Here is a 27,197-nt window from a genome sequence, read left to right on the forward strand (position 1 = left end):
CTTCGTGGGTCGTTCCGGAAAGGGCAGTCGGTTCCTGGCCTCCGAGTCCTGCTCTGCTTTAAGAGGAGTGGATTAACTTAATAATAATAATAGCAATAACAATAATAATCATATTTGTTAAGCGCTTACTATGTGCCAAGCACTGTTCTAAGCACTGGAGTAGATACAAGGCAATCAGGTTGAACACAGTCGATCACAGTCTCAATTCCCGTTTTCCAGATGAGGGAACTAAGGCCCAGAGAAGTGAAGTGACTTGCCCAAGGCCACAAAGCAGACAAGTGGCAGAGCCGGGATTAGAACCCACGGCATCTGACTCCCAAGCCCGGGCTCTTGCCACTGTGCCACGTTTCACAAAGGGGGAAACCTCTAGCTTGTAAACTCGTCCTGGGCAGAGCATTAGCCCACCAACTCTTTGATATTGTACTCTCCCAAGCGCTTAGTACAGTACTCTGCACGCAGTAAGCGTTGAATAAATACGATTGATTGGGGAGGTCCCGCCCCATCTTTCCCCAGGACCTGCAGCTTGGGAGATGGGGGCCCATTCGCCACCCATCCTCTTTCCTAATTCTTCGGGGTGGTCTCACAGGCCTCGACAACTTTTTGGGCAGGAGCAGCCCCTACCCATCCGTGGCTTCAAAGGAAATGGTAAGATCGCCCAAGAGGAGCAGCACAAAGGTTAACTGGCCCATCTGGTTCCCAAACCGTGAGACGGTTCTGATTTATTGGCTGAGTGCATGGGAGTGTAATGAGAGGTGAATGGGGAGGTGGATGGAGGGGGGGGGAGGAAAAGAGGAGGAGGAGGAAGCCAGGGAGAAAAGGGGGCAGATGAGGGAGAAGGAGAGAGGAGGAGGGAAAAAAGGGGAGAAGGAGGAAGGGAGAGGGAGCACTTTTGGCCCATCCAGGACTACTGCCTCCCTGATCCCAGGAGAAAGACAAGAAGGAAGAAAGGGGGGGCTAGAGGGAAGAGGGAGGGAAGAAGAATGGAAGGAGGAAGAAAGGGAGAAGCAGCATGGCTTAGTGGATGGAGCACGGCCCTGGGGATCAGAAGGAACTGGGTTGTAATTCTAGCTCCCAAACATGTCTGTTGTGTGACCTTGGGCAAGTCATTTCACTTCCTCTGGGCCTCAGTTACCACATCTATAAAATGGAGGTTAAGACGGTAGGTCTTATGTGGGACATGGACTGTATCTAACTTGATTAGCTTGTATCTATCCCAGGGTTTAGTGCAGTGCCTGGCACAAAGCAAGCGCTTAACGAATACCATAAAGAAAGGAAGGGGAGGAGGAGGAGGAGGAGGGAGGAGCATTTGTAGCCCAACCAGGCCTACTGCCTCCCTGATCCTAGGAGGAGAAGAAGAAGAAAGAAGGGGACATGGAGGGAAGAAGGGAGAGAAGAGGAAGAAGGGGAAGAGAAGAAAGAAGGAGTGGGGAGGGAAAAAGGAGAGAGGTGGGGGAGGGAGAAGGAGAAGGAAGAAGGGGCCAGGGGAGGGAAGAAGGGGGAGACGAGGAGGACGAGAAGGATGAGGAGCAAGAAGCGGGTTGCTGCTGTCCAGGTGCTGACGGGATAAAGTCCCTTGGAGAGAGGAGGCCCGGGCTGTTCGAAGGCGTCTCCCTCACCGTTAGAGGCGACCTAGGGGCCCTGGGCCAGGGCTACCTTGTCCAGTCTTGGGCCTGTGGACCCTCTAAGACCTCACCCCAAATCCCACCCAGTCGGGGGCGCCCGAATGTGGCTGTGGGCGCCTGCATTGTCATCGAAAGCCTGTCCTCGCCTCGCACGCTCAGACCCCGCAGGGACAAAGTTCACGGGGCTCCAGACTATATTGGGGACGGGGTTAGGGGCTCCCCCGTCTCACCCTGGGGCACCCAGGCAGAAGAAACAAACGCCGGCTCGACCGAACCCGATCTCGCCTCCGGGGCGCAGGGGGTCTTCCCAGGATGGGGCGGGGGCGCGGGCAGAGGAGGCCTCGGCAGAGAGAACTTCTGCAGTAAGCGGTTTTCCGCAGTGCTTGGGGGGCGAATCCCCAAAGCCCTTCTCTGCAGAAACCGGCAGTCCTCTCGTCTCCCCCTTCTCCCCACGCCCCGTTTTCAGGCTCCTTTACCTCTCTTCCTTTGCCCGCTCCCGCCCAATAGGTCTCCGCAGGAGAGTGCTGGCTCCCCGGGGCCTCCATCTTCCCTTCCCCGCCTTTCCGCAGCCACCCCAGCGAAGGGGGTCGCCCTGCAACTCTCAGCTCCTGGCCCAGCTTCTGGCCCTGCTCCTAGACCTGCTCCTGCTCCTTGACCAGCTCCTGTCCAGCTCCTCGCCCTGCTCCTTGACCAGCTCCTGGCCCAGCTCCTAGACAAGCTCCTGGGCCAGCTCCCGGCCCAACTCCTGGCCCTGTTCCTGGACCAGCTCCTGGACCAGCTCCTGGCCCTGCTCCTGGCCCAGCTCCTGGCCCTGCTCCTTGATCAGCTCCTGGTCCAGCTCCTTGACCAGCTCCTGCTCCTGCTCCTTGATCCGCTCCTGGCCCTGCTCCTAGACCAGCTCCTGGCCCAGCTCCCGGCCTAACTCCTGGCCCTGCTCCTGGACCAGCTCCTGGTCCAGCTCCTGGTCCTGCTCCTTGTCCAGCTCCTTGACCAGCTCCTGCTCCTGCTCCTTGATCAGCTCCTGGCCCTGCTCCTAGACCAGCTCCTGGCCCTGCTCCTAGACCATCTCCTGGTCCTGCTTCTTGACCAGCTCCTGGCCCAACTCGTGGCCCAGCTGCTGGTCCTGCTCCTAGCCCATCTACTCCTCAGAGCCCCCGGCCAGGCACTGCATCCCTCCCTACTGCCTGGACTCCCGCCACTGGAGGGCATCACGCGCACACGCATGTGAGGCGGGCTTGGCTGCAGAGAGGCGGGTGCGCGTGCACCTGCTTTGTGTGTATGTGTGCATGAGTGTGCATAAACGCATGAAAGTGCACGTGAACCCGCTCCGCAGGCGCGCCGGCGGGTCCAGCTGTGCGCGCGCGCCCGAGTGCGCGCCCCCCACCCCACCCCGCGGCCGGCCTCGGGGGGCTCCAGGGGACTGCAGCCTTCGCCACGTTCAGGGGTGGCCTGCGGGAGGTCTCTACTCATCACACAGGCTGGTTTGGATTAGCAAACGCTCAGGGGACGGGGGGAGACCGCGGACCCAATTAGCCCTTTGGGACAGAGGAATGGATGGGCGGGGGGGAGGCTGAACTTCGCCCTGCCCCGCTCCCTGCCAGTCAGTTGGCACTGCTCTCGCCCACGCAGGTGTCTCTCTCCGCGCCTGGCCGGGCCTCTAGGGCCCGCTGGAAGCCATCCTCGGGCCCAGCCTCGGGGAAGATCCCATCTGGGGATCTGGGGGGCCGGAGCCTGGAGGGGAGGGCACCCTCACCCCGTCTGCCCCACTCTTTTTGGCCAGCTCCCTGGGGTAGGGACCCAGGGAGAGCCGGGGGCAACACAGCCGAAGGCTTTGGGTGTGAGGAATCAGCGGGCAACGGTGGGGAGGGGGCGAGTCGCTATTAATTCTGGCCCGGTCTGATGGGGGGTTTTCAGTCAGGGTATGGGGTGCCAGTTGAGGGACTAGATGCCAGTAGGGACAGGGTGCCAGTCGAAGGATAGGGTACCAGGAGAGGGATAGGCGAGGGCTGGAACTTCTGGGGCCGGCTGTGCCTGCGTCTCCCCCAGGAGCTGGGTAAGGGTGTGGGAGGGGCTGCCGGGGGCGTGCACTTTAACTGAATCAAAGGCAGTGGATGAGGAAGGGTCCCCAAGGCACTCAGGACATCACGACCACCTCACCATGCGTCAGGGGACCTGGGAGCCGGGTTAGGGCGTTAGGGACTGGACTCCCAAGAAGAAGCCGGAAGCACTTGGCAGAAGGCTCCTACTTGGGGAACACCAGGGGAATCTTTTCTCGAGGTCCCCCTTCCCTGCAGGACTAGTGCCCAGCAAGCACACACATACCGGCTAATCCTCTAATTACATGTTGACTTATTTCTCATTATTAATTAAACATGAGCTGTGAGAGGGGGCTGGAATTCCTTCCCTATGGAGCTGAGGCCTGCTCCTGAGTACACAGCCACTACCTGAGCATGAAGCCCACGAGTGGCAGGGGTGGGGGCTGTCAGGCAGGGACCGAGGGAGGACGGATGGGCGAGTGAGATAGGAGAGAGGAAGGGCATCTCGGGTCTCTAAGGATTCCTAGTCCTGAGCTCTTTCCACCAGGCCACGCTTCTCCCTCAAAGCTAAGTTCCTGCTTGCAAACTGAAATTTATCTTAGTGCCTATTTCCCCCACTAGCTTGTAAGCTCCTTGAGGGCAGAGATCATGTCTCCTCTTGTACTCTCCCAAGTGTCCAGTACTGTGATCTGCACTCAATGGACTATAATCTCCTTAAGGGACCGTCTTCTAACTATAGTATGCTCTCAAGCACACAATACAGTGCTCTACCTACAATAGACTTAGCTCCTAGAGAACGGGATCCTCTCCCAAGGGTTTAGTGCGGTGATCTGCACATAGTAGGTACTCAAGCAATACTAGAGAAGCAGCATGGCTCAGCGGAAAGAGCACGGGCTTGGGAGTCAGAGGTCATGGGTTCTAATACCGGCCCTGCCACTTGTCAGCCGTGTGACTTTGGGCAAGTCACTTCACTTCTCTGCACCTCAGTTACCTCAGCTGTAAAATGGGGATTAAGACTGTGAGCCCCAAGTGGGACAACCTGATAACCTCGTATCTATCCCAGCGCTTAGAACAGTGCTTGGCACATAGTAAACACTTAAAAAATATCATCATCGTTATTGTTATTACCTTTGAAGGCAGGGATCATGCCTACTAACTCTCTTGAACTCTCCCAAGCTCCTCATAGAGTACTAATAACATTTATTAAGAGTTTACTCTGTACAGGATGGTACACTGCACACAGTAGATGTTCCATCAGACCTAGTGACTGATGAATTGATTGCTGATGGCCAAACTTTGAGAGAAACAGCATTGCCTAGTGATTAGAGCACAAGCCTGGGAGTCAGAGGAACTAGGTTCTAACTCCAGCTCCTCCACTTTCTTGCTTTGTGCCTTTGGGCAAGTCATTTAACTTCTCTGTCCCTCAGTTCTCTGAACTGTAAAAATGGGGCTTCAATACCTGTCCTCCCTCCTATTAGACTGTAAATAATAATAATGATGGCATTTATTAAGCGCTTACTATGTGCAAAGCACTGTTTTAAGTAGGACAGGGTCTGTGCCCAACCTGATTTTCTTGTATCTACCTCAGTTCTTAGAACAGTGCTTGACATATAAGAACTTCAAAACAGGACTAGAGAGGTTTGTTGTGAGTCCTGGGTGACACAAGTGAATTCAGAATCACCTGGGGGCTTTGTATATGTGAGTAGTGATTAAAATAATTATTCCCGTCATTCCCTGCATTTTCCTGATGATTATCCCAACCACAGACATGACACTTGCAGACTGTTGAGTTGGAAGAGTTCTCCAACAGATTTGAAACACTAAGTTAAGCACTTGTTATGTACAGATTCCCTTCCCTCTCCCTTCTTCCATCTAGAATGGATGTTAATGTCCATCTCCCCAACTCGACTGTGAGCTCTTTAAGGGAAGGGACTGTGTCTTCTAAATTCTATATTATCTCCAGAGCACTTAGTACAGTGCCCTGCATATAGGTTCCTTGAAGGCAGGGATCATGTCTTCTAATTCCAACAACAACAATAATAATAATTGTGGTATTAGTTAAATGCTTACTGTGTGCCAGACACTGTACTAGAGCTGGGGTAGATACAATATAATCAGGTTGGACACAGTCCTTGTCCCACTTGGGGTTTGCCATTTTAATCCCTATTTTGCAGATGAGGTAATTGAGGCCAAGAAAAGTGAAGTGACTTGTCTAAGGTCACACAGCAGACAAGTGGCAGAGCCAGGATTAGAATCCAGGTCCTCTGACTCCAAGGCCCATTCCCTTTCCACTAGGTCATGCTGCTTCTCTAATTGTACAGTGCAACAAAATTAGCCAATGTGTTCACTGCCCATCCCAAGGACTTAGTACAGGAGTCTGTAAGCTCCTTGGGGGAAAAAGTTTTGCCTATTAACTCCACTGTCCTCTCCCAAGCATTTAGTATGGTGTCCTGTAGGTGCTTAACAGAGATAGGCCTTCAATAAAGCTTTGAAGTGGGGGAGAGTCATTGTCGGATTTGAGAAGGAAAGGCATTGTGGGCAGGGAACGTTTCTACCTCTGTTCTATTGTATTTTCCCAAGCACTTAGTACAGTACTCTGCACATAAGCTCTCAATAAATACGACTGATCGATTGATTAGTGTTCGTAATGGCCGGCTCTGTTTTCTCTTTTAATAATGGCATTTATTAAGCACTTACTATGTGCAAAGTACTGTTCTAAGCGCTGGGGAGGATACAAGGTGATCAGGTTGTCCCACATGGGCCTCACAGTCTTAATCCCTATTTTCCAGATGAGGTCACTGAGGCCCAGAGAAGTGAAGTGACTTGTTCAAAGTCACAGAGCTGACAAGTGGCAGAGCCGGAATTTGAATCCATGACCTCTGACTCCAAAGCGCGTGCTCTTTCCACTGAGCCACACTCTTCTCTTTTGCTTCCTTACCTCTCTTTCCGTGCCAAGCTTTGGCTCAGAGAGAGCCACTCCCTTCCTGATTGCAGCGCACCCCTGCAGTTTATCCTGACCAACTGACTCCCATTTTTCTGCTGGGATGCAGCGTGACCTGAGGCTCTGTTTTCCCGGGTCTTTAATACTCACCGTAATTAATAAATACCGTAATAATTAACCTCTGAATCTCAGGGAGCCGGCTTTAGTCCTCTGCTCTTCAGGGTCAGCAAGGGGCGGTTTTAAGGTCTAGTTGCCCACTCGTGACTGGGGCAGAGAACGCTTCCCCAGTCTCTACACCCCACACGGGGGCATTCAAACAATCAGTCAGTCAATCAGTGGTATTGATTGAGTGCTTACTATGTGCAGAGCACTGTACTAAGTGCTTGGGAGAGGACCACAAAATGGGCAAACACATTCCCTGCCCATAACGAGTTCAAATCCACAGGCCCTTCCCCAGGCAGCCCCCCTCCCCCAAATAGTCCCTGACTCCCTTTCTCCTGGGCTCAGATTGTACCAGATGTGTTGGCAGCCTACAGGGTTCCCGTGATCCTATGGGTAAAGGGGGCAGAGCAGGGTTGCAGGGAATGCTTGGGGGAGGGGAATGGAAGAATGAGGAAGGCTGGGGAGAGAGGGATTTCTGTGCATTGACTTACATATTTTAATAATAATAATTGTGGTATTTGTGCCAGGGTACATGATACTAAGCACTAGGGTAGATACAAGCAAATCGGGTTGGACACAGTCCCTATCCCACAAGGGGTTCCCAATCTCAATCCCCATTTTACAGATGAGGTAACTGAAGCACAGAGAAATGAAGTGACTTGCCCAAGGTCACACAGCAGACAAGTGGCAGAGCTGGGATTAGAACCTATGACTTTCTGTGACCCTCTTTCACCATTCTTCTGGTGGCCCCTGTCCCCCTCCTACAAGTCCAAGAACAATTATTATTAGTGACACTGTTCCCATTGATAAGAATGAAAACATTCATTCACTCTCAGGTTCTCCGTTTTCCAGAGACGGATACCGAGGCTCAGAGAGGTTCAGTGACTTTCCCGAGGTCACCCAGCAGGCCAGTGGCAGAGCTGGGATTAGAATCCAAGATCTCCTGACTCCCCTGTCCCATGAGAACTGCTCTAAACCCCATTGCCCACTGAGAAATAAAGCTGGGCAGTTTTGGGGGACACAGCAACAGGGAGGTTGGGGTGGAGCTCTCCCTCTGGGAAGATATGGGAGAGAAGCAGGTGTCCAGGAGATGAGATTGTTGAAGGGATGGTTCTCCCCGGGGGGTGGGGGATATCTGGGCCTGGGCATGTGCCACTGCAGTCTGGCGGGGAGAGTGGCATTATCAACTTTATTTTTAGTCAAGAACTGGAAGGCAAAGCAATCTGCGGGACAGGATTTCAGCCCCCGGCTCCTTTGCTACCGGTGCCAGGCAGAGTCTGGTGGGTGTCACCGGCTGGGTGGCACAAGCCGGGCACGCAGGGTGGGGGCGGGAGAGGAGCCCCTGCAGCGGACACCCCGGTGGAGAAGGGGGGCCGGGGAAATTGCTGTGGGAACTTTGGAGGGGGAGGCATCCCCTCCTGTTCAGAGGTAACCGCACCTTGAACAGCTCCAGTTTTCCCCATTTGCACCCCCTCCACCGGGCTCCTTCCCCCGAATCCTGGAGGGAGAAGGAACCCCCTCTTTGGGGCAGCTGAAAGCAGGAGACTGATTTAGGGGGAGGGGCTGACTTTTTCCCCTTTGTGTGCTTGACAGGGGAGGTCCCCTGGTCTCCCCCTTCGGTTCTAAGCACCTATTACAGAGCTCTCATAGCGAACGTTCAGTAAAGTGCTCTGCCCCCTGCAGATTCATTCATTCATTCAATTGTATTTATTGTGCGCTTACTGTGTGCAGAGCACTGTACTAAGAGCTTGGGAAGTACAAGTCGGCAACATATACAGTCCCTACAACGGGCTCAAAGTCTAGAAGGGGGAGACAGACAACAAAACAAAACATGTAGACAGGTGTCAAAATCGTCAGAACAAATAGAATTAAAGCTATATGCACATCATTAACAAAATAAATAGTAAATATGTACAAGTAAAATAGAGTAATAAATCTGTACAAATATATATACAGATGCTGAGGGGAGGGGAAGGAGGTGGGGGGGGGGGATGGGGAGGATGAGAGGAAAAAGGGGGCTCAGTCTGCTCCACAGCCAGAAGACCCCAAGAAAACGCTCTGCATACAGTGGGTGTATGCCTGGTATAGCATACTGCACAAGGCAGGGGCTCCGTATTGTGCTCTGCACACAGCAGGCATTCAGTACAGTACTCTTCACACAGAAAGTGTCCAGCACAGCACTCTACAAGCAGGAGATGCCAGTACAATGCTCTGCGTACAACAGGTGCTCAGTAGAGCACTCTGCACACAGTTGGGACCCAGTACAGTGCCTTGCTTAGAGTAGTCGCCCAATAAATACTATTAAATGAATGAACAGGAAAAAAAAGCAGCACTGACTTCCAGCTGTATACTGGAAGTGTAAATGGACAATCTCTGCCTGCTTCGACTGAATGGGCTGGGCCTGGTCGTATCAGTCGTCCAGCCTCTCCTACGGCTCCCAGAGGATACTGGGAAGGGCATCCCCCTGAGGTGACACTCAGTGACGGCCTGTGCACCCCCAGCCCCCCACATCCTCACGCCCAGCACTCCATCCGGCTACAAACACAGGAGGCTGTTGCTGTGGCAACGCCATCTTTATCCACTTTAGCTCCTAATTAAGGGGAAACGCATCTAACATATTGGATGTCAAGGAGGCTTTGTGAGCCTCAATTTAACCGCCGTGTCTGGATGTCAAACTCTGACATGATGGTTGTTAATTACCTTCCAAATGACTCCAGACAGCTCACAAAGGAAGGCATATACTGAAACTCTGGGGGCGGGGGGAGGTCACCCCGAGGCCTGGGGGCGGGAGATTCCAGTCCTGGGGATGGAGTTGCTTTGATTTATCACAGGGTGGTGTGGAGGTTAATATCTACCCTCCGCTTCCAACCAGGGTCCAAGTGAGAAAACTGAGCCCCAGAGAAGTTAAGCAACTGGCTTGAGGTCACATAGTGGGCCAACAGTAGAGCTGGACCCTCTAGTCTGTAAATTCATTGTGGACAGGGAACAGCGTGGCTCAGTGGAAAGAGCACGGGCTTTGGAGTCAGAGGTCAGGGGCTCAAATCCCTGCTCCTCCAATTGTCAGCTGTGTGATTTTGGGCAAGTCACTTCACTTCTCTGTGCCTCAGTTACCTCATCTGTAAAATGGGGATTAAGACTGTGAGCCCCACGTGGGACAACCTGATCACCTTGTATTCCCCCAAAGCTTAGAACAGTGCTTTGCACATAGTAAGCGCTTAACAAATACCATCATTATTATTATTTCTAGCAGCTCTGTTTTATCGTACACTCCCAAGCACTCAGTAGAGTGGTCTGCACACAGTAAGCACTCAGTAAGTATGGTTGATGGATTGGAATTAGAACATGGATCTCCAGCCACTTGATCTCTGACCCCCAGCGTGGCTCAGTGGAAAGAGCCTGGGCTTTAGAGTCAGAGGTCATGGATTCAAATCCCAGCTCCACCAATTGTCAGCTGTGTGACTTTGGGCAAGTCACTTCACTTCTCTGGGCCTCAGTTACCTTACCTGTAAAATGGGGATTAAGACTGAGCCCCCCCATGGAACAACCTGATCACCTTGTACCTCCCCAGCACTTAGAACAGTGCTTTGCACATAGTAAGCGCTTAATAAAAGCCATCATTATTATTATTATTACCCCTCCCACCGGCTCTTCACCCCAATCTTCACCTCAGCCCCAGAGAGCTGGCGGCTGAAGGCAAAGACCAGAACCTTCTGCTTCTATTGGACTCGCCTGAGTACATGGGACAGCATGTGATCCACAGCTCTGCACGCAGCAGGCGCCCAGGACACATTATTCAATGGATGATGAATGAACTGATTGACAGGTCCACCCACCAATCATTTGCCAGCGTGGGCTGCCTCGAGCCCAGGGGAGGCAGGCCTCTCCGACTGAGAAGAGTGAGTCAGATCCTCAATGACTATGGTATTTATTAAGAATTAACTATCTGCCCAGCCCTGTGGTGGATACGAGAAAATCAAACCGGATACTGACCCTGTCCCATGACCCCAGTCTAAGAGGGAGGGAGAGCAGGTATTTTATCCCTGTAATACAGATGAAGAAATTGAGGCATCAAGAAGTGAAATGATTTGACCAAGGTCAATCTGTCACTCATATTTATTGAGTACTTAAACTGTGTGCCGAGCACTGTACTAAGCGCTTGGGAGAGTATAATAAAGTTGGTAGACACATTCCCTGTCCACACTGAGCTCAGAGCCTAGAGGGAGCGACAGATATTAAGATAAATAATAATAATAATAATAATGTTGGTATTTGTTAAGTCCTTACTATGTGCAAAGCACTGTTCTAAGCGCTGGGGTAGATACAAGGTAATCAGGTTGTCCCACGAGGGGCTCACAGTCTTCATCCCCATTTTACAGATGAGGGAACTGAGGCCCAGAGAAGTGAAGTGACTTGCCCAAAGTCACACAGCTGACAAGTGGTGGAGATGGGATTTGAACCCACGACCTCTGACTCCAAAGCCCATGCTCTTTCCACTGAGCCACACTACTTCAAATTAGATATATGTACATAAGTGCTGTGGGGCTGAGGGAAAGGTGAATAAAGGGAGCAAATCAGAGTAACACAGAAGGGAGTGGGAAAAGAGGAAATGAGGATTTATTTAGGGAAGGGCTCTTGGAGAAGATGGGCCTTCAGTAAGGCTACTTCTGGGAGTCATGTAACAAAGACAAATGACTGAGGCAGGATTAGAACCCAAGTCCTCCAACTCCCGGGCCCCTGCCTGCTGTGTGACTTTGGGCAAGGGCATGTCCTAGAGGAAAGAGCACGGGCCTGGGGCTCGGGAGACTGTGTTCTAATCCCAGCTCTGCCACTTGCCTGCTGCATGACCTTGGGTGAGTCGTTTCACTTCTTTGTGCCTCAGTTTCCCCATCTCTAAAATGGGGGTGCCTGTCCCTCCCTCCAACTTGGATTGTGAGCCCCCTGTGGGACAGGGACTGTGTCTGATCTGGTTACATGGCATTTGGCACATAGGAAGAGGTTAACAAAAGCCAATGTTAGTATGATTAGAAGGGCGTGGTGTCAGTTTGCGGCTAGAGAATAGTGTACCTGTGTCCATCCTGTCGGCCGCATTCTCATCCTGTGTTTACATCGCTGTTGAGGGAGGGGCTCACATCTGCTGGACTCATTGTTGAATGACAGTGCCGTCTTCCTAAAATGGGAACCAGAGGAAGAAACATAGACTCACCTGGAAGTAGTTAAAGTAAACAAATACTGAATGAATAAACATGTGAAATAAATAATGTCCACACAAAGGCTAAGGATGGCTGATGGGAGGTAATCTGGGAGATGGCGATGAGTCAAGGAAGATCTCCTGGAGGAGGGCTTTGAGGAGGACTTCAACTTCCGTGACGATTATGTTTAGTTGATTTTTTAATGATATTTGTTAAGCTTATTATGTGCCAGGCACAGTACTAAGTGCTGGGGTAGATACACACTAATCAGGTTGGACACAGTCCATGTCCCACATGGGGTTCACAATCTCAATCCCCAAGTGATGGATACAGGATTAGAACCCAGGTCCTCTGACTCTCAGGCCCTTTCCATTAGGCCACGCTGCTTCATTAATGCTCACTAGGTACCAAGTACTGTGCTAAGAACCGGGGTAGATAGAGGATATTCAGATCAGACATGAGCCTCCCAAACTGAGAGGGAGAGAGAGAGCAAGGATCGGAACCCCATTTTACAGATGAGGAAATGGAGGCTAAGAGAGGTAACAGATAGATCAGATGCAGTCCCAGTCCCACAGGTCTGAGAGGGAAAGAGAGCAAGGATCATAACCCAATTTTACAGATGAGGAAACAGAAGCACCGGGAGGTTGTGACCCCACTCCTGGGAAATGCTTCTATTTATTATGCTATTTGTTTAGGGCTTACTCGGGGTCAAACACTGTTCTAGACACTAGGGTAGATACAAGTTAATTAGGTCAGACACAGTCCCTGTTCCACATAGGGCTCACAATGTAAGTAGGAGGGAGGACAGGTATTTAATCCCCATTTTACAATTGAGGAAACTGAGGCACATAGGATTGAATTGCCTTGTCCAAGGTCAAACAGCAAGCAGGTGGTGGAGCCAGAATTAGAACCCAGGTCCTCCAATTCCCAGACCAATGTTCTTTCCACTAGACCAAGCTGCTTCTTCCGGAGGAGAAGCCCGGGAGGCTCTCTTCCCAACACCGAGGAAGTGGTTGAGGGGGGAGGGGGGAAAATCCAGAAACACTCCCCCTGGGAGTCAGCGGAAAGTGATCCATTAACCTTTCTGAGACTCAATTTCTCCATCTGTAAAATGGAGGATAATTAGGATTTCAACTCACAGGGAGGAGATGGGAAGTCATCAAGTTAAGTGCCCTGAGATTCTCAGTTGAAACCTGCGGTCTTAAGCAGGGTGATGACTTGACATTTAGGAGCGTACAGCTTTGCGAACACAGCCCTGACAGGCAGCAGTACAGCAGCGGAGAGTCTCACTTCAGACCTCTAAGCAACATCATCTTAACCACGGTATTCATTACCCTCTTACTAGATGCCACTACTGGGTATTTATTCATTCATTCAATGGTATTGATTGAGCCCGTACTCTGTGCAGAACACTGTACCAAGTGCTTGGAAGAGTACAGCGGGCCTACATGATAATCAGATCGGACACAGCCCCTGTCTCCCACAAAATCATTGCCTTACTGTGGTCCTGTGCCCACTGTATAGAGGAGGACACTGAGGCTCCAAAAGGTGAAGTGACCTGCCCGAAGTCTAACAGCAGGTTGGGACAAATCTCCTGATTTGGGGGCCCGGGCTCTAATCCACTGAACCCTGCTACCCCTTGCTGCCTGTTTGCCTTTGGGAGTAGGGGAACCCACCTCCCCCACACCGGATATGTCACGTAGTTGGAGCTTCTTGAATCAATCATTGGTATTTATTGAGTGCTTATGGGGTGCAAGCACACCGCACTTAGTGCTTGGGAGAGTGCAATATTACAGAGTTAGTAGATACGTTCCCTGCCCGCAATGAGTTTACAGCTGATGGGGAAGCCAACCATTAATATAAATAATCAGTGGATATCAGAGAAGCAGCGTGGCTTAGTGGAAAGGGCACAGGCTTTGGAGTCAGAGGTCACGGGTTCAAATCCCGACTCTGCCAATTGTCAGCTGTGTGACTCTGGGCAAGTCACTTCACTTCTCTGTGCCTCAGTTACCTCATCTGTAAAATGGGGATTAAGACTTTGAGCCCCCTGTGGGACAACCTGATCACTTTGTAACCTCCCCAGTGATTAGAACAGTGCTTTGCACATAGTAAGCACTTAATAAATGCCATTATTATTATTATTATGTACAGTGCTCTGCACATTGTACACACTTCACAAATACTGTTAAGTGCTGTGGGGTGAGGGAGGGGTGAATAAAGGGTGCAAAGTCTGGGCTGGGGACATTTAGGGTACTCTCACTGTTCGGGAAGAAGGGCCCAAACTGTTCGAAGCCTCCCACCCCTCCCAATCCCCACTGTGAAATCCAACAGATCCTGGAACTCCCTTTCTTCCTCCTCTTTTCAACCTCTCCTGCCCTCCCTTCTCCCTCCTCCTCTCATTCATTCATCCATTCATTCATTCAAACGTTTTTAATTGAGCACTGACTGTGTGCAGAGCACTGTCCTAAGCGCTTGGGAGAGTACAACAATAAACAGACACATTCCCTGTCCACAATGAGCTTGCAGTCTAGAGAGGGGGAGACAGACATCAATACAAATAAATAACTGATATGTACAAGAGTGCTGTGGGGTTGGGAGGGGGGAAGAACCAAGGGAGCAAGCCAGGGCAATGCAGAAGGGAGGGGAGAAGAGGAAAGGAGGGGTTTTCTCCTGCCTCTCTGCCACCTCCTCCTCCTGTATCCCCCTTGGTTCTTCCTTCCTTCACACCCCTCCCTCCCCTTTCCTTCCTCCAGCCTCTCTTCTCCCTCCTCCCCTCTCTCCTTCCTGCAACCCTCACCATCCTGCCTCCCTCCTCCCCTCTCTTCATCCTGTCTCCCTCCTTCCTCCTCCTCCCTGCAGCCCACTCTCTTGCCCTCCCTCCCCCACTTCCCCTAACTTTCCATCCCCCCTGCTGGGTCTCGGCGGGGAGCCTGGCTGTCCAGCCGCGTGTGTCCGCTGGGTCGGAAGGAACCGACCCCATTACCTCCCTCTCCGGGTTCGGGTTTTCCGCCTCCCCGGGGTTCCTCCTGCATTATTCATGCAGCCCTAGGCCGCTGTCGGAGCCGTCGCTGCGCCTCGGAGCAGCCCCCCCCAACCCCCAGTCTCATTCTGGGGGGTTCTGGGTCAGCTGGGATGGGGGGCCACAGAACCCACCTCAGGATGCCCCTGCTCCCCATCTGGGCTACCCGCAGTTGAGGCCCCCCACTGCCCTTCTCCATGGAGCCTACTGTGATGGGAGTCACCCAACCGCCAGCCCCTCTCAGAGAACCCCTCTGGACTTCAAAATATGTCCCGTGAAGTCTCCCCACCTAACCTGTAAATACTAATGGACTCTCCCAAGCGTTTAGTATAGTGCTCTGCATAAAAGAAATGCTCAAGAAATACCACCGCGTGATTGATTAAAAAAAGTCTGAGGGCCTCTGCCATGACCACTAGGTTTTCAGAGTCACCCCATCTCTTCCTACCCCTTTCTTCCATTCACTAGTAGTAGTAACTCATCCTCTAGACTATAAGCTCATTTGGCTGACTAAGGAGGAGGAAGAGGAGTATTTGGGGTATTTATTGAGCACCCACTGAATGCCCTGCATCAAGAGCCTGGGGAGCACAGAACATAGGACTCATTCCCCACCCAGGAACTTCGACCTTAAGGGGAAGGAGTCCAGGTAGGAGGAGTGCTAGTTAGGATTGGGGTTCATGGTTAGGGGGAAGTGAAGATGGGGATAGGGGGTAAAAGCCAGAATAGGGACCCCTTTCCCCTGGTCTCTAGTTCAGGAATTTCTCATCCCCTTACCTTGGAGTCCCATGCCCCTATCCCATCCAGCCTCCCTGATCCTGTCAGCCACCTGGGACCTTGGTCTAGGCTGCTGAGCCAATCAATCAATCAATCCATTGATCAGTGATATATATTGAGCACCTAAGTCGGTGTAGAACAAACACCAAACTTTAACCCCTGCCCAGAGAGAGATGGGGTTCATATCCCAAACACTGTGTCCCCCTTTCCTTCCCCCAGCCCTTCTTCCTGCATCTCCTCTCCCAAGCCCCCTTCCAGCCCCTGAGACAGTCCTGGTGCCAGGGTAGGGGGCAGGAGCCCTGCCCAACTTGTTTAAGAAACCAGGCATCTCCCCTCCACCAACAACCTCAAGCCCACCCACGACCCGAGGCGTTTTTAGGGAGAAATAGGCAGCAGAGCATGAAACGAACACCAAATTGCATTTTAAACACACATAATTGCATAATAAATAAAATATACAAGAAGCATCCTAGCCCACAGAGGTTGGTCCGTGGTCTATTTAGGAGGCTGTGGGGTGCCCCCCGGGGAAGAGAGGGAGGGGAACGAGCCCAGTCCAAGCAGGGCAGCAGGAATAAGCTTTCTGGCCTGGCCCGGGGTTGGCCAGGCTTCCACCCATACTTCCACTGAGCACTTCCGCAACCGCGAAGATCACTTTCGCATATGTCTTTCAAACCCTAATTTCTTCAGCACTAATTCACTCCTAAAACGCTGATTCTTTCTTGCTCCCCTCTGTCACTCACTTGAGTGACTGCCTCACCTATCTCTGTTAGATTATAAACTCCTTGAGGGCAGGGGTTGAGGGGCAGTGTGGACTAAGTAGATAGAGCAGGGGCCTGGGAGTCAGAAGGAACTGGGTTCTAATCCCAGCTCCATCACTTGTGTGCTGTGTGACTTTAGGCAAAGTCACAACTTCTCTGTGCCTGAGTTATCTCATCTGTAAAATGGGGATTAAGACTGTGAGCCCCATGTGGAACATGGACTGTGTCCAACCTGCTTACCTTGTATCTACCCCAGAACTTAGTACAGTGCCTGGAACATAGTAAGCATCTAACAAATACCATTAAAAAAAAAAAAAGGTGACCATGTTTGTTAACTCTGTTGTACTTTCCCAAGCGCTTAACACAGTGCTCTGGGTTCGCTTAATAAGTACTATTGATTGATCGACATGGGGTAGAAAAGGTGGGAACAAGAGGGAAGACCTTCCTAGACAGGCTGAGGGGGGAGGCGCAGGCCAGGGGAGATGGGGACGTTACCAAGATGATGTTGGTGGGGTCCAGAACCCGGTGACAGCAATCAAGAGACCAACAAGGGGGGTGTAGGGATGTAGGAGCCTGAGATCTAGGGTGCTAAATACCTCCTATATGCCAAGTGTTGCTTTGAACATCTACTGTGTGCAGAGCACTGTGTTGGGTGCCTACTGTGTGTACAGCGCTGTACTGGGCATCTTCTGTGTGCAGAACATGTGAAGCAAATTGCTGGACAGAGTGTTTACTTTAGGCAAAACACTGGATTGGCATCCACTCTGTGAAGTGCTAAACTGGATCCTTAATGAGTGAGGAGCACTGCACTAGGCAACTTCTCTTGGCGGAGTGCTGTACTGGGCATTTACTGTGTGCAGACCTCTGCAGTGACTTCCATTGTGTACAGAGTGCTTTGTGTAGAACGTTAAATTGGGTGCTTACTATATGCAGAGTACTATTCTAGTTACCCAGTCTTTATGCCGAGTGATGTACTGGGCACATACTGTGTGCAGAGCTCCATATTGGGTGCCTACTGTATGCTGAATGATATACTGGGCACCTAATGCCACTGGGCTGCACCCTCGTGGCAGACCACCGCTGTATAGTAGACAAAATTCCTGACCCAGGCGATCCTACAACTCAACAGGGTAGCCAGTAGGCATAAATTGACGAATATACCATAATTAAGAGTGAGCAAATAGATATAAATAATAGACCAAATGAATGAATAAATAATAGACCAAGTGAGTAAATAAATAAATAATGAGTAACCCAAGAGCGTGTGCGCCGAGGTCGTGGCCGGGGCGGGGTTGGGGTGGGAGGGTAGGGCCAGAAAGATAGGAATGAGGTTGGGGGGTGGGGCTAAAAGAGGGGGCTCCTTCGGGGGTTGCAGAGGAGGAGAGGGGTATGAAGTGGAAGGCAACGGGGTGGTGCCTAGGCCGGGGGATTAAGTTGCTTAAACTCTCTGTTATATTACACTCTCCCAAGCGCTTAGTACAGCGCTCTTCGCACAGGAAGCACTTAATAAATACTATTGATTGGGCTACCGTTTTCTCAATGAGTTTTTTAAATTATTTTTTCATTCATTCAATCGTATTTTCCCGCGCAGGAGAGGGGGAGGGGTAGGAGAGAGGGAGAGAGAGAGAAGGTAGGTAGGTAGAGTGGGAGATTTTCCTTGCCCCACAGGGACAATAACAGGGGAATTATAATCAATCCATCATGGTGTTTACTGAGCGCTTACTGGGTGCTGAGCTCCTGGGAAAGTACAACTCAGGAGGGTCGGAAGACATGGTCCCTGCCACCAAGGAGCTTACAGTCTACAGGGGGAGACAGATATGAAAGCAATTTACTGATAAGGGTAAATGGGAAAGTACGTTTCCATCACCAAATTGACCAGGCCCGGGCCCTTCACGCCAACCCTAACTCCCACTCACTTGGGCCTCTCAGCCCGGGCCCCTTACGTTAGCTAGCCGCCCCCCTCCCCGTCCCTCCAACCCGTCATGGCACCGCCTGACGCTGCCCAGGCTGTCTGTGTGGGCAGGGGCGGGGGGCAGAAGGCGGATCTCTCCCTTCAGCTGGAGAACGCGTTCCTGCTAAATGTTAGGGTTGTGGCAGCAATTCAGGGCCGGCTGCCTGTCTGCGCTTTCCGCGGGGCCTCGCGGGGAGGGGGCCTGTGGCTGATTTCCCAGTGGGGACAGGGGGAGGGGGCTTGTTGCTCTCCCCACAGGGATGGAGGGAGGGGGGCTTGAGTCTGCGCCCCCCAAGGGGGCGGGGGGGTCTTATTGCGCTCCCCACAGGGAGGGGGAGAAGGGGCTTGTCTGCACCCCCGCAGAGGGCAGGGGGAGAGGGGCTTGTGGCTGCTGTCCTCTCAGGGGCAGGGGGCTTGTTGCTCTCCCCACGGGGATGGAGGGAGGGGAGCTTGAGTCTGCGCCCCCCACGGGGGCAGGGAGAGGGTTTTGTGTCTGTGCTCCCCGCAGGGACGGGGAGAGGGGGCTTATGTCTGCGGTCCCCGTGGGGACCCAGACTGAGCCCCTTCCTTCCTCTCCCCCTCATCTTACCTCCTTCCCTTCCCCACAGCACCTGTATATATGTATATATGTTTGTACATATTTATTACTCTATTTATTTTACTTGTACATATCTATTCGGTTTATTTTGTTAGTATGTTTGGTTTTGTTCTCTGTCTCCCCCTTTTAGACTGTGAGCCCACTGTTGGGTAGGGACTGTCTCTATATGTTGCCAATTTGTACTTCCCAAGCGCTTAGTACAGTGCTCTGCACATAGTAAGCGCTCAATAAATACGATTGATAATGATGATGACAGAGGGGAGGGGGCTTTTCTTAAATGGTATTTGTTAAGCGCTTACTATGTGTCAAGCACTGTTCTAAGCGCTGAAGGAGATATAAGGTAACAGGTTGTCCCATGTGGGGCTCACAGTCTTTAATCCCCATCTTACAGATGAGGTAACTGAGGCCCAGAGAAGTGAAATGACTTGCCCAAAGTCACACAGCTGACAAGCGGCGGAGTCGGGCCCGATTAGAACCCACGACCTCTGACTCCTAAGCCCGGGCTCCTTCCACTGAGCCACGCTGCTCCGGGGTCCGGCTACTGCCCCTCGCTCCGGCCAGGTTGACCCTTCAGCGGGGAGCTTCGGAATCGACAGACAGCGCCCCCCGCCCCCCAACCCAGGAGGACCGGGTCTCAGGATTGCGATGGGAAATTCAGCAAACCGCTCTCCCCACAACGCGCCCTCTGCGCCTTCCCACTGGAGGCCGAGCGGTCAACGGCCCCCTCCAAGTCCGGGGAGCTTTTCTCTGCCGCCCGGACGGACAGGGTCAGTCCATTAGCCAGGTCCTGGATGAGTCCCCGCCCCTCTTCTGGGCACCCCCTCCTTCACACTCCATTAGATGGGGCCGCGGGGTGCGACGCCCCACGAATTAAACCGTCAGACTGTCAGCTCCCGCCTCTCCGTCCTGGGCTTCGGCTGACCCTTCGGGTGCGGCCGCTGAAGCCGGAGCCCCATCGGATCGGGTGCGGGCACTAATGGGGCCCCCGAGCCCTGTGGGGCCAGGGACTCACTGAACTTCCACTTTCTTGTCTGTCACCAAACCACGGAGCTTAAGGGAGAGTCGTGAAGGACGTGGTGGGGAGGGGAAGGAGAAGGGGAGTGGGCCGCTTACCTCAAGCCTAGCACTTTAGCAGTCTTTAGCAGTCCCCCCCACCCCACACACAAACATGTCCACACCCCCAAATTGCTTGCTTCTGCCCTAGGGTTCCAGCCCTGAGAACAGTACTTTGCACATAGTAAGCGCTTAATAAATGCCATCATTATTATTAGGGGAAAGGGCTCATCCCCTATTTATCCCCACCTGTACCCTTCAATCCCAGAAAGGGGACACAAAACTGGAGGTCTCACCCCCACCCCTGCCAGCCAGGATCCATTAGAAGCCACCTCGAGGAGCAGGAGACCCCAAACCCTAAAGAGGCAGACAGATCCCGGCTGGAGAGGGCTGGTTGTTGTTTTGGTTTTTTTAATGGCATTTGCTAAGCACTTACTATGTTCCAGGCACTGTACTAGGCACTGGGGTAGATACAAGCTAATCAGTTTGGACACAGTCGATGTCCCACATGGGATTCACAGTCTTGATCACCACTTTACAGATGGGGGAACTGGGGTTCAAATTAAGGGATTTGCCCAAGGTCACACATTAGATGAGTGACAGAGCTGGGATTAGAACCCAAGTCCTTCTGACTCCAAGGCCCGGGCGCTAGCCACTAGGCCACGCTGCTTCTCCTGGTTGCCTGGATTCTGCTAGTCAGGTACAGGTGGTCTGACAGGAGCTTTCCCCAATAGTTTTTTTTTTTTTTTTGGGGGGGGGGGGCTTGTGGAGAGGAAAGGGGCTCCCACCTGGAAAGTAGACACTGAGTAGGTTCCCAGTAGCTCTCTGCCCACAGCAGGCACCCAGTACAGCCCTCAGCACATAATAGGTCCTCAGTAGGTGCTCAATACAGCTCTCTAACACTCAGTAATCAGAACAGTGCTCTGCACATGGCAGGCGGCCCCTCTAAACCATTGTTATGAATTTGGATCTATGTTTTTTCATGGAGAGGTTTAGTTTTCTTCTCGTAAACACAGGCTGCATCCATTGGGAATCTTCTCTCAGCCCTGCTGCCTCTGACCCCAGGGAAACTGAGGCAAGGCCCTCTACCTCTGAGACCTTTCCTTTGGAGGAACCTTGGGCCATGGCTAGGAAATTTGCCTAGGGAACTCAAAGACAACAGCATGGCCCAGAGGAGTGAGTAGGGGCCTGGGAATCAGGAGACCTGGGTTCTAATCCCTGCTCTGCTGCTTACCAGCTGTGTGATGTTGGCCAAGTCACTTCCCTTCTCTGGGTCTCAGTTTCCTCACCTGTAAAATGGGGGTTCGAGACCTGTTGTCCCTCCCACTAGGACTGTGAGCCTCATGTGGGACAGGGACTGTGTCCAATTTAATTGATTGCATCTACCCCAGCACTTTACAGAGTTTAGCAGAACCCACAATCATTATTACTATCATTGTTGTTAGTGCAGCGGGTGGTTTTCCGCCCCCAGATTGGGGGAGCCAGCCCCCTTCTGACCTCTCACCTCCACTGCCCCTTCTCAAATTCTCAAGTATTGGCAGGGTGGCTCAGTGCCATGGCTGCAGCTCGCCACCCCCCAAAAGCAGAGCACTGAAAGCGTCAATCTGGCGGCGACACCCCCAAACTCTGGAGAGGTTGCAAATGAGTCAGTGCGGAAGAGGGAACAGCCCGGCGCTGGGGAGCAGGCGGGCCAGTGAGCCAACACAGCCGGCGACGGCAGACTGGCGCGGGGGGCGAGGGGAAGGGGGCCAGCGGCAGCCCACCGCCGCCTGGGGCCAGACCCCATGTTGCTCAGAGCAGGCCAGCTGCTCACAGACGGGCCACTGGCCACCCACACCCCCGGCTCTGGGAACAAGTCTCTTGCTAGGATCCTGCCTTCCTAGCAGGAATGTTGGGATTCTTCCCAGAATCCCTCCCCATCCCTGTTCTCCTTTACCCCTTAGAGCCTCCCCCTGAGAAGCTGTTGCTCCCCATTTCACAGGAGGAAGGGGTGGCCTGGAGAAGTTGAATGACTGGCCCAGGGTCACATGGAAGGCTGGTGGCAGAGGACTGTGATAGCAACAGGAGTGACTCTAGAAAAGCCTCTAGTCTCAGACTGTAAACTCATTATTATTCATTAATAATAATAATGACGACAATGGCAGTTGTTAAGCTCTTACTATGTGCCAAGCACTGTTCTGAGCACTGGGGTAGATACAGGTTAATCAGATTGGACACAGTCCCTTTACCACATGAGCCTCACAGTCTTATTCCCAACCAGGCAAATAAGGCACAGAGAAGTTAAACAACTTGTCCAAGGTCACACAGCAGACAAGTGGCAGAGTGGGAATTAGAACCCAGGTCTTTCTGACTTTGTATTTGTACCGTATTATTGTATTGCATTTGTCGACACATAACTCTTGCTATATACAAAGTACTGTTCTAAGCACTGGGGTAGATACAAGTTAATCAGATTGGACACAGTCCCTGTCCCACATGCTGCTCACAGTTTAAGTGGGAGGGAGTAGGATTTAATCCCCATTTGATGATCGAGGAAACTGGGGCAAAGAGTTGCTAAGTGACTTGCCCAAGGTCTTACAGCAGGTAAAAAGAAAAGTGATATGGGCAGCAGAGTGAAGGATGGACTGGAGTGGGGAGAGACAGGAGACAGGGAGGCCAGCAAGGAGGCCGATGCAGTAGTCAAAGCAAGGATCATGTCTATCAACTGTATTATAATAATAATAATGGAATTTATTAAGCACTATGTGCAAAGCACTGTTTGAAGCACTGGGGAGTTTACAAGGTGATCGGGTTGTCCCATATGGGCTCACAGTTTTAATCCCCATTTTACAGATGAGGTAACTGAGGCCCAGAGAAGTGAAGTGACTTGCCCAAAGTTACATAGCTGACAAGTGGCAGAGCCAGGATTAGGCACTGCAGGTGACAAGCATACCAACCTGATAAAGGACAATCTTTGCATGTATCCAGCATGGTCAAGCCTGAGGGTCACTTATTGGCCTTTCCAGCCAACGACACTGTGGTCAACTTCACTGTCACCATGGAAAATGAAGGACAATAAGAGGAAAATCAAAATGGAACCCAAAATATTCTGTGTCTGCCTCTTTCTGCTCCATCCCACTCTTCTCACCTTTCTCTGCCTCCCTAGCTCTCTTTCTGTCTCTCTGCACTAAATGCTTCTCACTTGCCATCTTTCTCTGACTCACTGTCTCTATCTCGCTCTACTTGATGCCTTCTCTTTCCAGCTCTGCGTCTCTCTGTCTACCTCTTACTGCTTCCTTTTGTCTCTGTCCCTGCCTTCTTGTAACCCTTCCTCCTTCCACTTCTTCCTCTGGGTATGTGAGTCTCCTTCACTCTCTTTTTTCTCCTTCCTTCCATCTCTTCTCTTCTACATCCCTTTCTCTCCCTCTTTTCTTTGCTCTCTCCCTCTTTCTAGGTCTTGTCTATGTCAGTCAATGTCTAGCTTTCCCTGTTTTCCTAGTTTCCTTTCTCCCTCCCTCTCTCCTGTCTCTCTCTGCCTCATCTCTCCTCCCTCTCACCCTCTCTTCCTCTCTCTCTCTCCCTCTCCTTGTTGGCATCTACCTGACTCTCTTTGTACATCTCTCTGTCTCTCCCCCTCCTTCACCCCCCCCATCTCTCTCTCTGTGCCTGTTTGTTTCTCCCCCTATCCCTCTTGGTCTCTGTATCTGTCGGTCTTTCCCTGCCATCTTCTCTTTTTAGATCTTTTGTTTCTCATTCCTTCTCTCTCTTTCTCCCCCTTTCTCTCTTTTCTTCTCCTTCCTGGACTCTGCCTTGCTGTCTTTGTCCATCTTTCTGTCTCTTCCTCTCTTTCTCTCTCTCTATCTGCCATTCACCTCTCCACCTTAGTAAAATTGCCCAGAAAACTCGAGGCAGAGGCAGGAATCTAGGCACCAGCTGGGATTCCAGGCCTTCCATAAGATCACCAACAATCCAACCTCACACCTTAACCCAGCTGTGCTTTTTCTCTCCAGCACACTTTAAAAAACACCAACCCATCAATCTTCATAGCCCCTCTGTGACTCAGGTACGGGAGTATTATTACATATTAAGATGCACATCTCTGCTCTAATGGCTGCATCCTGCCAAACACAACCAATCGCCCGCCCTCTACCTAGAAAACATCATCGCAGCCACAGGAAACTCTAAACAAGTGATTAAATCATTACTGGGGAAGGCCCTGGGAATCTTCTCCACCGTGAAAACGCAATGCATGTTAGTAAGATCTCCGGCGAGGTTGGAAGCTCAGGTACTAGAGTGGAGATTTGGGAGCCAGCTGCAAATGCTCAGTGTGTTAGAGGAGTGTACATGATCAGTCCATGAGTGGAGTGCACACGCTTGGTCTTTATGCGGAGTTCACGTGCCCGATCTGTGAGCCGAGTGAGTGAACATGCCTGGTCTGTGAGTGGAATGCATGTGCCCAATCTGAGCAGGGTGTACATGCCTGGGCTTTGAGAGGAGTGGATGTGCCTGGTCTGGGAGCATAGTGAGTGTACACACCCAGTATGCAAGCAGAGTGAACGTTCCTGATCTATGAGCAGAGAGCAAGTGCCCAGTCTGTCTGGGTATAAGTAATCAGCTCCTTCCCAGTGACAGCCTGAAGGTCTCCTCTCTCCTGGCAGGGTAGTCACTAAAGGCCCTTCAGAATCAGGTCTCCTGCGCTCTATCAATGGGGAGAGTATTAGAACAACCACCTGCTGCCATGGAACCATGGAGGGCCCTGGGTGGGATTTGGGGGACTCCCTCCCCTTCCCCAAGAAGGTGATTATCTGAGGAGGAAGCAGGGTGGCCTAGAGGATAGAACACAGGCCTGGACATCAGAAGATCCAGACTCTAATCCCAGTTCCATCACCGGGTGTCTTAGTGGAAAGAGCCTGGGCTTGAGTGTCACAGGTCGTGGGTTCTAATCCAGGCTCCGCTGCTTGTCAGCTGTGTGACTTTGGGCAAATCACTTCATTTCTCTGTGCCTCAGTTACCACATCTGTAATTTGAAGATTAAGACTGAGCCCCATGTGGGACAACCCAATTACCCTGTATCTACCCCAGTGCTTAGAACAGTGCTTGGCACACAGTAAGCGCTTAAGAAATATCATCATCATCATGTGCCTCAGTTTCCTCCTCTGTAAAATGGAGATTAAATGCCTCTTTTCCCTCCCTCTTAGATTGTCAGTCCCATTTGGGACATGGACACTACAATCTGATCATCCTGTGTCTTCCCCAGTACTTAGCACATAGTGAATTCCTAACAAATATCTCAAGTATTATTGTTATTTATTGTTATGAGGGCCCTGAGATAACCCTCCTACATGGGGCAGTCCCTGCCCCTGGGCTAACTGCTATTATTATCATATTTTTTAAGAGCTTACTATGTGCCAGGCACTGTACTAAGCGCTGGGATGGATACAAACAAATCGGATTGGACACAGTCCCAGTCCACATGGGGCTCACAGTCTCAATCCCCATTTTCCAGCTGAGGTAACAGGCACAGAGAAGTGAAATGACTTGCCCTAGGTCACACAGCAGGCAAGTGGCAGAGCCAGGATTAGAACCCAGTTCCTTCTGACTCCCACACCCGTGCCCTATCCACTATGCCATGCTGCTTCTCTAGAGGTCCTTCCCACACCAACTGCCTCTCTACTTGAATGTCAGCAAGGCCTCAGCATGACCCAGGGAGCATTCAAGCAGGACAGTTGGAGAGCCTGGAGGCTGCGGCTGTGCCCTGCAGTGACTGCTGGGCCCTGGGACCTGAAGATGGTGTGAATTATTCACACTGTTATTTCATATTTTTCAGGCAGTCCACCAGTGGCGGGGCTTCAGCTCCCATTCCAGAGCAGAAGGCCTCTTCTGGGATCGATGATCTTTGCCCACTGAAAAGCTCCTTGACTCCAGGAGCAGGGAACTGGGGAACCTCCATCTCGTCCCACTCTAAAATCTGTTCCCAGATGAGGGGGTGGTCCCTGCCCTCTAGAGATGGGCACCCCTTCCCTGCATCATATAGCTTGCTGCTTCACTCCCAGCTACTCTGCCAATGCCAGGGCCATTGCCCAGGACCCAGCACCAGAAGAAAGCTGTGAGGAATGGCTAGAAGCAACATGGCCTAGTGACTAGAGCCCAGGCCTGGAAGTCAGAGGACCCGGGTTCTAAACCCAGCTCCGCCACTTACCTGCTATGTGGCCTTGGGCAAGTCACTTCACTTCTCTGGGCCTCAGTTCCCTCAACTGAAATATGGGGATTCAGTACCTCTTCTCCCTCCTACTTAGACTGTGAGCCCTATGTGGCACCTGATTATCCTGTATCTACCCCATCGCTTGGCACATAGTAAGTGCTTAACAAATACCATTATTATTATTGTCATCATCATCATTTTTATTATTATTATTATAGCACACAGGACTGGTAGTCAGGAAACCTGAGTTCTAATCCCCACTCTATCTACCATTTGCCTGCTATATGACCTTAGGGAAGTCATGGAAATTCTCTGTGGTTCAGGTTCCTCATTCATTCATTCAATCATATTTATTGAGCGCTTACTGTGTGCAGAGCACTGTACTAAGCACTTGGGAAGTACAAGTTGGCAACATATAGAAACGGTCCCTACCCAACAGTGGGCTCCCAGTCTAGAAGAAAAAAGTTTAAAGTTACAGGTCCCACCGAGATCCATAAGGTGGAGATGAAATGCCTGTTGTCCCCCTTATTCAGACTGAGAACCCCATATGAGGAAGGGACTGCATCTGATTTGATAAGATTTTGTCTACCTCAGTGCTTAGCACTATTATAATTAATGCCTGTTCTTTTCAAAGTCCTCGGAGCCCAGGCTACGGCACAGGAGAAGAGTTAGGTGGAGGGGCTGGGCTGGTAAGCAGTGGGCTGGCAAATATTCTGCCTTATCTACAAGGCTGAATTAGTTCCAGGACTCAATCTTGGAACCACAGAGGGGGGAGTGGGGAGGGAGGGAAGAAGCGGGAACAGCACATCAGCAGATCTCAATTATTACAGTCACTATGGTAACCAGGATCCAGACCAGCAAGAGCTCTGTAAAGAAAGACCAGTGCTGTGAATTTCCTTTGAGGGGGAGACCATGA

General features: G+C 51.6%; 1 protein-coding gene across 1 annotated transcript in view; it reads right to left on the reverse strand.

The window, feature by feature from the left end:
* DELE1 (DAP3 binding cell death enhancer 1) overlaps positions 1-11,897 on the reverse strand; it is a 49,366-nt gene extending 37,469 nt beyond the window's left edge. Inside the window, exon 1 of the mRNA XM_038771252.1 lies at positions 11,826-11,897. Coding sequence (XP_038627180.1) covers positions 11,826-11,835 — 10 coding nt within the window. The 5' untranslated portion in view covers positions 11,836-11,897. The remainder of the gene's footprint in view (positions 1-11,825) is intronic.
* Positions 11,898-27,197: the final 15,300 nt, after the last annotated feature.

Source organism: Tachyglossus aculeatus, chromosome X2 (assembly GCF_015852505.1).
Source record: "Tachyglossus aculeatus isolate mTacAcu1 chromosome X2, mTacAcu1.pri, whole genome shotgun sequence".
In the NCBI taxonomy this organism is placed as follows: domain Eukaryota; kingdom Metazoa; phylum Chordata; class Mammalia; order Monotremata; family Tachyglossidae; genus Tachyglossus; species Tachyglossus aculeatus.